Source organism: Pipistrellus hanaki, assembly GCF_964339955.1.
Source record: "Pipistrellus hanaki genome assembly, chromosome: 4".
NCBI classification, from domain to species: Eukaryota; Metazoa; Chordata; class Mammalia; order Chiroptera; family Vespertilionidae; genus Pipistrellus; species Pipistrellus hanaki.
The window spans coordinates 26,034,525-26,049,140 of NC_140506.1; the positions used below are offsets into that span (position 1 = coordinate 26,034,525).

General features: G+C 53.4%; 1 protein-coding gene across 2 annotated transcripts in view; it reads right to left on the bottom strand.

Annotated features, from left to right (window-relative positions):
- Nucleotides 1-14,616, bottom strand: part of AHRR (aryl hydrocarbon receptor repressor) — a 68,055-nt gene that overhangs the window by 36,106 nt on the left and 17,333 nt on the right. For both annotated transcript variants that reach the window (XM_084880609.1, XM_084880608.1), the window contains exon 4: nucleotides 329-435. In XM_084880609.1, the coding sequence (XP_084736735.1) occupies nucleotides 329-435 (107 nt within the window). The remainder of the gene's footprint in view (nucleotides 1-328; nucleotides 436-14,616) is intronic.

Consider the following 14,616-nt stretch of genomic DNA (forward strand, 5'->3'; position numbering starts at 1 on the left):
AAAAAAATCCTGCTAAGTATTTTATTAGGTTCCCCCATGGATAAGTAAGATCAGAGAAGGCAGAATGAAAATGGCCTTTGATCCGATGCCCGGCCACGGCTGGTTGTCTCTGTCCAGCACTCACCGGGAGCACCTGAGACCTCAGATGTATGCTGCTCCCTGGAGGTCCTGGGACTCTGTTCACAGAGATGCCTCAGAACCTTAACTCTAGTTCATTGTAAACGGTCACAGCCTCCGGGCCCTGGGGAGAGGCCTGCACTGTGACCGTGTGTGTGATCAAGGGGTGAAGGGGGGGGGGGGAAGAAGAGAGGGGGTGAAGGAAGCTCACCTCCAGCAGCAGCCTTCCCTCCAGCACGGCCGACCCTCCATGGGGACCACTGTCTCCTGGTGAGGGGGCCCCAGCCACTGGCTGGTGCGGGCACTTCTCCTGCACGGCTGTCAGACAGAAACAGAGCACGTTAGCACCCTCCCCAGGCCCCAGGCCCCAGGCCCCAGGCCTAGTTGCGAGCCTTTGTTAAGTTGCATTTCTCCATTCTTCACCCCACTGTTCCTCACTGCCACCCTCTTCAGTCCCACAGGGACCCGCAGCCACCAGGACTGGGGCAGCTCGGCCTCCCGGGAAGAGGACAGGGCAGGAGGAGCCAGGATATCCGACCGGGGCAGCCAGGCGGGAACAGCATGCTCACATTTGGGAGGTCAGGACATCTCGGCTGGGCCTGACCTGAGGACCCCACCTAACTCTCTCCCCAGAAACTGCTCTCTACCCTCCTTCTACGAACCCCTCAGAGCCCCACTGGCTTCAGGGAACCTCGTGTGGAGCAGCCCACACCCCACAGGCATCCATTACGGCACCGATTGCTCCAGTCCGGGAAGCTGCCGGCCCTCACACTGCCACCCTGCCCTCTGATGCTGGCGACACTCTTATGCTTCTCCCATCCCCACATCCCCCCCTCCCTGGGCTGGCTTCACCTCCATTTTGGGGGAGAAGAATTCAGACAGACAGACAGACAGACAGAGGTTCATATCCCAGCTCCCAGGATGCATCTGCATCGGCACCCAGGAGTCATGGAAGGGCCCTGGTGCCAAGAGGACAGGTGAGTAGAGATGCAGTCTGGAACTCAGGGCCTCACCTCCGTGGAGGGCATGTGGGGAAGTGCCTCTCAGCTTCCCCTCATTTCTGGGATTTGCAAACTGAAGCTACGGGTGATGTCAGTGCAACTGAGGGCCAGGGACCCACAGGTGAAGCCCTAGCACTTGCTCTGGCCTTCAGTCTCCAGCATTTTCTCTTTCTGAACTTTTGCTCCAGGATGCACCGGCCTGTGCTGCTCTCTTACTCAGGCAGCTTCACCCATCGATTGTGAGGGAAACCAAGGCTCTGCCCTCCCCTCCCCTCTGGGCTCCACTCAGACGCCCCCTCACCCCTGTTAGTGAGAGGTGGGCAGCATCTGCTCCGAGGGGGTCCAGGCCCCCAGACCCACAGCACAGCAGGGCCCGAATATGAGCTCTAGCTTGAGACATGGTGTCTGACCCTCCTCCCCACAGAGCGGACACACACCAGGTTACCCCTGGGCCAGCAGCCCCCCACCCCACAGAGGCCTCGCTGGACCCTTCCTTAAATCCTCTGGTGCTGACCAGTGTTCTCAGGTAGAGAGCTCAATGCAGGGAGATGGCCCTTGGGAGCACAGGGGCTGAAGCCCACTGGGGGCGGCGGGGCAAAATGGGAGACCCAAAAGGGAGGAGCCCAACTGCTAACTTCTCCATGACCCCGCACCTCTTGGCCGCGTTGTGGCCTTGGCCTCTCCATCCCTCTCTCTCTCAGAAGCCGTGCACCATCAGCCTCCTCTCCCACCGCTAATACACACTAACCCATGTCACTGTGCTGAATATAACACGAAAGGAACCCATTTCCTCCCAGAAGCCAGGTGTATTCCTGGAGATGGGAGCAGTCACCCCTGGGGGAGGTGGCCCTGACAAATACACCCAGGCTCTCTGCTACCAGCCACCCTCTCAGCAACCAAGTCCCCACAGGGCAGACAGGCTGAGCTCTGAGACCTTCAAAGAGACTGTTTTGAATCCCCTCTGGTATGCACCCTGCTTTCTCAGCACAGGTTCAGCAGCGGGAAGGCTCTCTGCTCCCCAGGAGAGACCTGGGAGCAGCGCTTCCCCTGAAGGGACCTCCTGAAGGCTCCGTCAGTGTGTGTTCTACAGACACAGACCAAGAAAGACCCAGGAGAAGTCCGTGTGGGAATTAGACAAGGAGGTCTCTCCTCCCCCATCTCTACCCCTCCCCCACCCCTCCAGGCAGCCCCTCCCGCCAGGCCTGGCTTCCCAGCCCACCCAGACAGTCCTACCAGTTAGGGCTTGGGGCTGGGGAAGGAGCCCACAGGGCCTAGGAGGATTTGGGGCTCAGTAAAGGCCAGGAGTGATGCAGGGGGATGGCAGGACCCCCACCTCAGTGCACCCAGGTCACAGGCCACAGACGCAGACCACCAAGCCCTCCCGTTCAGCAAACTCCTTTGCAAGTCGCCGCCACCCTCACCCTAGCTCGAGTCAGCTCCTTGCCCCCATCCCTCCCTGGCGCCTCCCTTGAATTGAGGGAAGGGAGGTCCGTTTGGGGCTGGGCTGTCCCTGCCCTCCTCCTCTCTGGCCAGCAGGCCCCGTGGGGGAGGGGGGATGCTGATCCTACAGCTGCGAGGCTGGGGGTGGACCCCAGGCTGTGACATCACCGCAGATGCAGTCACTGACCCCTTTTCCCCACCCCCCACCGCGGGGACCCTGCCCCGCACTGCAGTGCATACAGCTCACTCCCAGATGCACAGGGGCCACAGCTCACTGGGGGGCGGGGGGGGGGGCGCGGGGGGGACGGGGGGGGGATCAAAAGTTGCGGGGGAGGGGGGGGCCGCCCCAACTGCTCATTTCTCCCTGACCCCGCATCTTTCTACACTTGGACACCGCCCTCCCCCCCCCCCCCCGCATTGAATTCCCCCACATCTCTTCACCAGGGTACCACCCCCTCAGCAACGCGTCCCCCCTCTCCCCCCACCCCCCTATACAGCAGGCACCCCCCACTTCCCTCCTCCACACTCCTCTGCACCTGGACACAGCCCTCCCACCCCGCCCCCCGCATCGCGGGTCCCCCTCCCTGCGCCGCGGGCACCCCCACTTCCCTCCTCCGCAGCCGCATTCCGGGCCACACCCAGCGGCCTCCTCGGGTCCTGTCACGCGATGGGGCCTCAGCGCAGTGACAGCAGCCTGGACCCCGGCCAGGGCCTCGCGTGCGAGCAAAGCCGCCACCCCCACCCCCAGGCCTGAGGCAAGACAGAAAGAAACCGAATGCTATTCCAATTCGCAGGGGGCAGCTTTCCCCAAATCCCTGGTCTGGCAGGGCTTGCCCCTCACTCCCCAGGTCCCCAGTTCAGGGGTGCCCAGGATGCTGGCTAATTCCAATGGGGGCAGGGGAGGGGGGGGTCACAGGGGGCCAAAGGGCTCCGGGTTAAGTCATTCCCGTTACCAGGGAGTGAAGGTGGTGACAGCAAGGGGGTTGCAGGGAACAGCCCTCACCCCGACTCCCTACAGGCACCCCAAGGCCCCCTGCTGCAGCTCCTGGCCTCAGCACTGCCTAGTCCCCCTGGGTCTACTCCATCTCAGGGCTTCTCTCCTGAGTCATCCCCTCCCTGACTCAGACCTGAGGGTCTGACCTGGGAGGGGAGCTGAGCAAAAGTGGGCTGTGGGCAGGGGTGCTAGTCAGGGGCTTCCCCCACTGCTAGTTAGGGGCTTCCCTTTGAGACCCAGAATGGAGCTGACTGCACCCTACCTGCTGGCCTCCACCCCATACCCCCCACCCTACTTGCTAAGAGACCTCCCTCTCCTTTGCACAAAGGAGACTCAGGGCAAGGTGTGACCCTGAGCCGAACCATGTGCCACGGGGGCCCAGACCCCCACCAGTGGCTGCTTAGGAGTCATATGCCTGAGTCTGGCCAGTGATGGTGCAAGTGCTCCTGGTGGAAGTCCGGATACTCACCCCCACCCCCACCCCGACTCTGGACAGTGCTGTGATGCCTCTTTGCTCCCAGCTCAGATGAAGCCAATTCCTTAGTGGACAGTTGGGTGCAGCATAAATGACTCCATGCAGGTGCGTCCGGGACCCATGAGCCCAGGATGCGGGATGCCCTGAATGTGGGATGCAAGGGGCTGTCTGTGGGTTGGAGTACAGGACTCCTGTCGCCCAGGGCTCCCACAGGAGGCTGGACTGAAAACCCGATTCTCGCCAGCTGCAGCTCCTAGCGAGGGCTGGTCCATGTCCACACCCTAGTCCCTGCTCTGAATGGAACACATACCCAGGAAAACCTGGCACTATTTCATCATCAAGTCAGAACCCCAAGGGTGCTGCTCTGTGACCTGACCTCCACGCTTGGGGTGGCACCCGCAGTAGGTGTCATCAGGATGTTTCTTCCTCCAGCCCTGGCCCAGCAGCCTGCTGGCCCTCGGAGCTCAGCCTCCTGCCCCAGGCCCTCAGAGGTCAGAGCCCACCTCCACACCTCCTCCTGTCCCTCTGTAGGCAGCTGGCATGGCCGTGGCCCCACTTCGGTCCATCTCACTGGAAGCTAACTTCCATGGGCCCCTGGGAATTGTGCTCAGCACAGGGATGTGCAAGCTTAGAGCAGCCTCCCAGGAGCCCCTGTAAGTCAGGGTCCAACGAGGCCATACACCTAACGTGCCTTCTGCAGCCTGGGCAGCAGGGGCCCCAAAACACCTTCCTGTTCTGCTTCTACACCGAATTGCGGCTCACGCCCCAGTAAGGTGGTGCTATTGACTGAATGTGTGTTCCCCCCAAAATTCATGTGTTGAAACCTCACCCCAAGCTGTATTTGGAGGCGGGGCTTTGGGAGATGATTGAGCCGTGAGGATGGCGCTCCACGAATGTGGTCAGTGCCCCTAAAGAAGGGGCCACAGAGCTCCTGCCTGTCCTGCCTGTGAGGACAGAGAGAAGGTGGCATCTGCTACTGGAATAGGTTTCACCAGAACCCGGCCACGTGGGCACGCTGGGCTTTGCACGCTGGGCTCGGACGTCCAGCTCCAGAATGTGAGGCACCAGGGTCTGCTGTCTACAAGCCAACTTGTCTATATAGCCTGCGTTGACTAAGACGGGTAGTTACCAAAGTATGCAGATTGTGACCACATGGTCACACATCTTGCAGGGCAGGGTCCCTAGTAGCCCATGCACAAGGGCCACTCACCAGGTGCACTGCAAGTGGCCTGTCCCCTTTGTGCAGCTAAGAAACTGGTACCTGGGGGGGGGGGGGGGGCGGGGCGGGGCGGGGACCTGGGCCAGGACAGTGGGAGTGGGCTGCCCCTTCTTGGTAACTGTGGTGAGGCCTCTCCAGGGACCCAGGGGCTACATGAGTCCAGGAGTTGACAGGTGACCTCACGGACACTTGCTCTCTCCGTAAGTGCCGGGCATGTTTGTGAGTCCAGTGCAGTGCAGTGCAACCAGACGCAGGAGAGTGAACAACCAGGGCCTGGCAGGGAGAGCAGATGGTGGGGAAGGGAGGGAGGGGAGGTTCTGGGGGAGAGGACAGGTGATCCAGGGGCGGGGGGAGAGGGAGGGAGGGAGAGAGAGAGGAAGGGAAGGAAGGTTCTGGGGGAGAAGACATGTGCTCCAGGGGAAGGAGGGGGGAGAGAGGGAAGGAAGGGGAGGGGAAACAGGTGATCCAGGGGAGGGAGGGGGGAGGGAGGGAGGAGAGAACAGGTGATCAGGGGGAGGGAGGGAGAAAAGATAGGGAGAGAGCACAGGTGCTACAAGGGAGGGAGGGTACACCAGAGGAGGAAGAAAAGGAAGGTGCTGGAGGAAAGGCGGTGCTCCAGGTGAGGGAGAGAGGCAAATAAATGCAGGGGGGTGGGGCCGGTACTCTGTGGGAGGTTAGGAGGAGGAGGAGGAGGTGAGGTTGCAGAGAGGGGTGCTCCACCTCTGATCTCTGCTCCCCATCCTTCCTGTGTCTACACACGCACCTTCACTGACATCACGTTAGGGGGTCCTAACCTCACAGCTGTCCCAATTCCTTCAGTCTCCACTTTCTAAGAACTGAAAGATAAAGCCCTGGCTTTGCGTTGGAAGAGGAACATGAAGTTTACATGTATTTAGGTTTCTTGATGGCTACAGACTGTATTTGTAGAGGAAGCTCCTGGCCTCAGTTCCCTTCTGTACTGATTGTGTTGCCTGCATCTGGGGTGCAGACAACTGATCCTTCCTGTCACTCCAAGCATCTGTGCTTAGTGTCAGACACCTGCCGGGCTCTGCACGAGGAGGGCAGCGGAAGCACTGGATCCCACCCGAAGGTTCTCTGTGCAGGAGACCCGGACAAGCACAGCTTCCTCCTAACCACCCCAAGGAGGTGGAGTCCCCCCAATAAGTCGAGTGCTCAGATGGGTGGCAGGAAAGGCAGCCTTCACCTCAAAGTGCACGAGGAGAGACAGAGGGCGCCTGGCAGTTCTGGAAGGATCACAGTGGCTTTGGACAGCCTGCTGTGTGCACACGGCTACAATTAGGCAAGGGACACACACACCGTAGCCTGCAAAGCAGGCGGGTCCAGCACACGTGGTTCGTCAGCCCAGGCGAGTGTCTGGGGAGGGGCCGGGATGATGAGGATCCCAGAGAGCTCCTAGCTTTCCCAGAAAACACGTGGCACCAGTTAAGAGGGAGCAGAATGCTGTCCAGGTGCCCCCTGTGGGTCTGGGGGAGCTCGGAGCATCACAGAGCTGTGTCTGTCCTCTCCCGCAGAGTGAGAACTTGAGGACATGCTGGCTCGTGCTGGCCTGTCCTGTCTGTCCCGGGAGGATGGGCCTCTCAGCCGCTCTCCTCTACCCAAGAGCTCCCTCTGTGGATCTGTGGGGACCTCACCCGTTTTAATGAAAAGCATTCCCAGCAGGCATTTCACCTGCAGGCTCCACCATCTGCCCCAGCGTGCGGGTGGATGGGGAGTTTCTGAAGGAAAGTCAGTGACCCCTCTCCTCTGTGCCTATTTCACCTGGCTGCAGCCTGGTCTGGAAGAGACCCCAAGAGCAATACAGGGGGCAAGGTGAGGGGGCAAGCCCACTGGCCTCCTCACTGCCTAGCAGGCGCCCCCTCCCTAGGCAGTGCCTCTCCCAGTAGTAAAAACAAAACACACAAAAACAGAAGGGAGGGACCACAGAGTGGGAGTAACCAGCAGAGCCTATGGGAACTGTGTGTGTGTGTGTGTGTGTGTGTGTGTGTGTGTGCTCTGTGTGTGAATGCTGTTTGTGAATACTGTGAGTCTGTATGAATGCTTTGTGTCTGAACACTGTGTGTATGTTGTGTTTGTGAATACTGTGTGTGAATGCCATGTGTGTGAATGCTGAGTGTGAACACTTTGTATGTTTGTGTATAAAAGCTGTGTTTGAACACAGTGTGGACACTGTGTGAATGCTGTGTGTGTGTGAATGCTGTGTGTGTGAATGCTGTGTGTGTGAATGTTGTATTTGTGAATGCTGTGTGTGTGAACACTGTGTGTGTGAATGCTCTGTGTGTCTCTGTGTGTGAATGCTGGGTATATGTGGACGCTGTTTGTGTGTGTGTATGAACACAGATCATGCAAATGTCCTGCTTTGGGTTAAAACAATGAGTGGGGGAATGACCCACATGGTGCAGATGGGCTTTAACAGAGCATGACACACATGTGGGAAAGGGTCTGGCATGTGGGAGTTGGTGTGGTGTCCGTTCCCCAAATGGCTGTCCACCCTCTTTAGTGGTACAGCTTGAGGGGAGAAGGGATTAAAACTGCCACTGAGAGCCCAAGTTCCCTTAGAGAAGACAACTCCTCAGGAGTATAAATAAACATGTGCCTTTCATGTATTTAGGAAATGAACGCACATTCCAAGATGTTTATGCATCAAGTTGTTAACTTTCTATAGAAAGAACTTCCATGTTTTCTTTTTATTTCTTTCCGTGTTTTACTTTATTTTTATGCTGACACTATTACAGATACCCCTGCTCCCCTCTCTCTACTCCCACCTTTGTCCTCCTTCCAGCCTCCACCCTCCTTCCCGCTGGCCATCACCACACGTGTCGGTGTCTATGGGTTATGCATATATGGAACCTCCATATTTCCTAAAATGCACCAGGCAAGCCTTAGACATTGCACACTGCGATGTGGCTCTAAGAACCCCCGAACATGCTTTTCCTCGGAGCCCGTGACAATGCGGAGGCAGCGGCCAGCGAGGCTGGCTTCTCCGGTCAGGAGGCTGCACGTCTAACCACTTTCTGAGGCCGCTCCTGTGTGGAGCCCACGGGGGCTTCGGGGAAACTTGGTCACAGGTCCTGCAGCGCAAACACACCCGCCCTGCAATCCCCACGCCACAGTGCTAAGTGCGACCGAGAATAGCTCTTTGGAAAGAAAAAGAAAGGGAACAGTATTTGTATGCATTGCAGATCCATATTTGTTCATAGCATACCACTTGGCAGAAGCCAACTGTTTGGGTTTTCTGTTACGTTTCAATACAGTGGAAGGAATGCGCACTGGTGTCAAGTCGAGGGTTCAAGAAACATGTTGCAAAACAAAACAAACAAAAAAGGTGTCCCGGTGCTTTTAAAAATTCGAATATTTATTCCATTAGTAACTGCACAATGTGTGGGTGTGAAGACGAGGTGCATGAGCCAGGACCCAGTACCTCACAGCACGACAGTGAGGGAATCCTGGGTGGAGCTCAGATGGGACAGAGCCTGGAGGGACAGCCCCACAAGGCGTCCTCAGTGCAGCCCCAGCGGACTGCAGTCCTAGAGCCGCTCACCCCCAGGCCGGCGCTCTGGAGTTAGAGGAGTGCCCAGCTCAGCTGTCAGCGAGCCTCTGATTCGTGAGTCATGAATGTATAGTGAAGTCATAGTAAGTTCATAAAGTAAAAACTGGAGGCTGAGCCTCCAGGTACCCAGGTTTGCAAGTAACTCTGACTTGAAGTTGGCCTGTCAGTCATCATCAACCTTCAATTTCCTCACAAATCAATCACATGTCACTACAGGTTCTATCAGTCACGCATACTTTACCCTGGACAGATACAGGCTGAATTGATGAAAAGACCTGGAGGAGCAGAGCGACCAGCGGGGGTGTGGCTGTAAGAAAACTACAGGTGTCCGGGTTGTCAGGAGAAGCGGGGGACCCATCTTCATGGCACCCCCTCCTGCCAGGGCTACACCCAGTCCTCACAGCCAGAGCTGCCCGCTAGCCTGCTCCTGCTTAACTACCCACCTCTGCTCACTGGTGAGATGGTTGGTGGCTATGAGGAAAGTGCTGGCTATTCTCAAACTTCTCTTTACAAAAAGATTATTCATCTTCAGTAGGAATGTGACAGAAGTAGCCGTGTGCTCTTCTCATGCATGATGTCAGCTATTCCATTATTGATGGGGTCAAATTTGATCACTTAGGACAGTGTGTGCTGGGGTTCTCCATTCTAAGTTTTTTACTTTGGTAATTCATTTGTATATTGTTGGGAGATAGGCCAAGACTATGAAAATCCCACTTCTCACCCCACTTTGAAGTGCTAATTTTAGCATTGTTGATGTTTCTTGCCTGAATTGTTATTACAATGGTTACCAAGTGGTGAGTTTATAATTCACCTCTTCTAGAGTCCTCTGTCCAGAATCCTGTCTCCTGTCTATTAGTCATCAGTTTGCTATAAGGAGGAGCTTTCTCTGATCGGTGTGGACTTATTGAATCCTGTTTTATTCACTGGGTTAAGTCCATTATTATCCTTACTCTCGTTAATGTTGCAATTGCTCCAGATGTGGCTAGTGCAGCCCCTTCTGATGCCTCTGTGTCCCACAACATCCCCATGACAATCTGAACACAGCCTTGCTTTCTGGCCTGAATGTTCTAAGCTTCTCTTGTACTTTCCCTGCTCCAACTCTGGAAGGAGACACACACACCACCACCACCACCACCACAACAACAACAAAGAAAACACACCCTTGCTCCTTTTTAACAAATGGTGTCTCTATACCAAGGTCTGAATGTGACTTGTGCCCACTGAAACTGGTGTCACTGCTCCCAGACCTCGTCAGTGGACAGAGCTAGAACATACTAACATTTTATGCACACATATTTATGTCTATATCCACAGATGTCAAAATCCATGATTTCACATCAATACCTGCAACTCCAACTCAACTCAACCCCACAGGATTCAGTATTTGGTGGAAATTGCTTTAAAACCATCTGGGCTTAGATTACCTCCATGGAAGAATTATAACTATTCTGCTTCTTGAATGGTCATATGACTATTAAGGTTTTCTACTTCTTCTTCAATCAATTTTAATAAACTGTATTTCTAGGCTTTTACTCGTTTATGTTTTCAAATTTATTGGCATGAATTTGTTCATGGTAGCCTCAAAGTATCTTTGAAATATATGCATCTTCTACTATTGTGTCCCTGAACATTCCTAACACTCTCTCTTTCCTCCATCATTAGTCTCATTAGATCTTTAAAAGATAACTCTATTGTATGTTTCTTTTCTATTTCATGAACATCTTCCTTTATTATTTGCTTTCATTGAATGTCTTTTTGTTTATTATGCTTTTCTAAAATCAAAACTACTAAACTGAATGCTTAGGCCATAAATTTTCAGCTTTCTTTTATATAAACACTTAAGGTTATTTATTTCTAAGTACTGTGTAAGTTGTATCCCACACATTTTGATTTGTAAATATTTTCTAAATTCCACCACACTTTCTTCTTTGAAAGAAACTATGAGTTATTTGCAAGAGTGTTAATTTCCAAATATGAGGTTTTTCAAGTTATCTTTTCATTATTGATTTCCAGCATAATTGAATTGAGGCCTTACCATGTATTATTGATTTTGTCTTTTGAAATTTATTGAGTCTTGCTTTATTTACCAATCTGTTTTCAATACATTTACAAGTTTCATGTGGGCTTGTAAATTCTGCAGTTTCAGACTATAGTGGTTTATGTATACCCATTAGATTAAACTTATTTTGCATTGTTCAAATAGCTTATAATCTTTACTGATTTTTATCTATTTGATTAAATACTGATAGAATTATTTAACCTCTTTCTCTCTGACAATGAATTCATGTATTATTTTCCCCTATAGTTCTGTTGATTTTTGTTTTGATTTTTGAGGTTAGGTTATTAGAAGCACACAGATTTAAAATTATTTTATCTCCTTGATGAAATGAATGTTCTAATCATTATATAGGACACATGATTTCCAGTAATATTTGTTACCCCAAAATTGATTTTTTTTTTTACATTAATGGGTTTCATCCAATTTCTTCTGGTTAGCATTTCTCCATCCTCTCACTGCCCTGTCCTGTGGCCTCTCTGAACACACACAGCTGTCCACCATTGTAACCCCAGACTGCTAGTTGGCATGCTTGGTCCACTTACATTTTCTGTAATTTGTGACATGCTTAGAATTTTGTGCTTTCTATTTGCTCTACCCTTTTCATATATATTTTTCCTCCTTTTTTGTCTTTTCTTTTGGAAAATATTTCTCATTCCATTTTTTTTTTCTCTCCAGTAGTTTGAAAGTTGAATCCTATTTTGCTTATCTTGATAATTATCATGGAAATTTTATAATTAGCTAATCGACCTCCAAAGGTAACTAATACAAGAATTGTTGGACTAACACAAATCTCCTGCTCCAAATATATATGCTCTTATGGCTGGAATTTATTTCTCTTTGTTCTTACAATGTATTAGTAGTATTGCTTTGTATAATTGGGGCCTGATGTACCCATAATTAGTACCTTCTCATCTTCCTCTCTCCTGGCATCTCAGATCCACCACCTGGAATTCCCTTCCTTCACAGTCTTCTTTGATGAAGTTCTCCTTGGGTTCTCAGCTTCACTTCGTTTGTTCTCTGAGTATTCCCTAATTTTCCATCTTTTCTTGTATTTTGGGCTCTCACACTGGTAAGCAGGAGGACTGACTGGTTACATCTCTGCTAGACTCTGACTGCCAGGGGGTGGGACTACAGCTCTTCTGTTCGCTTGCATTAAAACAGTTTGTTAATGCAGAACTCTTTCGGTCTAATTTGAGCTGAGGCCCCCAAGACAAAACAGGCGCCAACTACAGTGCGATCCAGGGGACATAGGCAGGGCTGAATAGCTTCTGGACCTGCCCACCTACAATGGGGGTGAAGCAGACCCATCCAGCCCAGGTGCCTAGGGAACCAGGGCCATCCGGTCAGGGATCCAGGACAGGCGTGTGTGGAATTGGGTGCTAGAGGCTGAGCACAAAGAATCAAAGGGACAGACGGCCAGTTTCAACCACAGGGTCCGTGCAGAATGGGGAGACCGTGTTGTCACAACGGGAAGAATCTCCAGATTTTGTCATCTTTCTCTTCTCGGCTGTGTGCACTGCAATTGACCCCCTCTCCTTGGCACTTCTCTCCCCGGATCAGGAGCACACGTCTGTGACCCCCAACGACGCTCCCGTCTGTGTGACTCGCTGGGGACACCGTCGACGTGCCAGCCCTGCGTGGATACTGGACCCTCTGTCATCTGTGCGAGCTGCTCCTCCCTGCTGGGCGGCACTTGTCCTTCTCCCGAATGAGATTGTCAGGGAGGGTGGCCTAATTGACCGCTCAGCCTAAGTGACTCGGGTGAGGGGCTTCTTGGACCCGCACATTCAGGGGCCACACGTCCTGGAAGGAACCCCACCACACTCCAGCCCCACCTAGGGGGTCTTCAGGCTCCTCCTCTACCCACCTTCCCCCACATGGTCCCTCGGGTGAATGGTGAGATTTACGAGTGGAAAACTCTGCTCTTGGGTACAGGCGGAGAAGCACCGGCCCTTTGCTCTGCGTAAAAAAATAAACAGTAAAATAAAGTAAAGTAATCCCGCTGCCTTTTAAAAATTCATCAAAGTCAACACTAAACATTACTGGAAATTTTCAGGTCATTGTTACCCTTTGAAGATGAGACTTTCCAGTTCATGTCCTTCCCAAAGGTGACTTTTTATAGAAGCTGTAATGAAATTAATTCACCCATTTCTGAGTCAGAAAGCACAGATTAAGATCCAATTTTTATAGCTTGACTTTTTTTCTAGCTCCTCAGTGGAAATGAATTCTGGAAAGCATTTAGAATTGTCTCTAAAATGTACACCTTGGGAATCCTTGCTAGAAAAGATGCGCTGGCGGGATCAGGTTGGTCATCTCACTCGGTGGTGACAGGGTCACGCTCCCACGGCATCTCTGTGCGCTTTGGAGCCAGGCCGGCCTGCAGCGGTACAGGGAGCTGCCCCCCAGGCTCAGGCGGGGGGCCTGCACCCCTGGGGGCTGTGGGGTCGGCTGGGAGATGGGACTGTCACACAGCTTCTGGTTAAAAACTAGGCATCAGGTGGACACCTGAGCAGTCGTCTGAACTCCTGGGAACAGCAGTCTTTTCAAAGACTGCCAACCCTGGCCAGGCTGGGCACAGCTGGACTGGTCCAGACAGGAAGTGATCCGTCCCTCCCATGGTCTGGTCTTCATGGGTGTGCTAGGGGAGGAGGGTGAACTGACCACCCCACTGGGCAGCCCCAAACCCGCCTGAGCTGTCCAAACAGCCCAGTTGCTGCTTCCCAGAGGCGGGTCTGGTGCCCCGTGCAATGGTGCTCTCTCATTCTTCCTCCACTTCTTCATCACATCACAGCTCTCCTGGAAAAGCACAGTAGTCCTGCACAACCTGATAAGGCTCCTGGTCACCGCAGCAAACTGACCTCAGCACCAGGTGTGGGGCTGGGGCCTGGTGAGGGGACAGGGCCTTGGTGAAGGGAGACTCGGGCACCGGGACATGGGCACGTGCCCCCCACAGCATCAGGCCAGGCAGAGGGTCCTGAGGGATGGCGAGTGCCTGCAGCACATGCTCTGCGTCTGCAGGGCTTCCCGGGTGCTCCCTCCAGGGACTCTCAGCTCCGTGAACACAGCCCAGCAGTCAGGGCACAGTAACTTCTACTGACCCGGTTCTCAGAGTCAGGCAGCTTTTCCGATGAGATGCAACTCCTTCTTTCCGTCCCTGTTCCCACAGCAGGCTTCCTGTGCTGCCTGGCAGTGCTCCCCAGCCCCCGCAGTCTGCTCAGCCTCAACTGTATTAATTACTGTGCAATGTGTGGCTATAACACTCAGACATGAGGAACGATGTGACGATTTTAACAGTCACTGGACTAACTGGATTTTAACAATTACTGGACTATCTACCCAGCAGCCCCAGCTCAGCGGGGTCCAGGATAAGGAGCCGGGAGCCCCACACCTAGACGGCAGCAGCGCTGCGAACGTTTTCTCGGCCATTTCACACATCTGAGTTTTTCCTGTTCATAAAATTGGTACATTTCAGTAGGAAATTTAAGTCCCTGGAAAGTGAAACAAAATCCCTGGAATGTACCCATTCAGAGATTCCTGCTGCTAACATATTCGCGTGTTCAACTCCAGTGCCCTGGGGCCAGCCAGGGCTATTGCAGGGTCAAGGGACAATGCTGAGTGTTAATGCTATTCGGGCACCCTCTCCGGCGTCCCCACAGCCAACACCCTTTACAAGGACCCCCGTGGCAGTGGTCACACATGCTCACGACAGACCCTCCTCCCTGAAGGGATAGGGCCCTGACTCC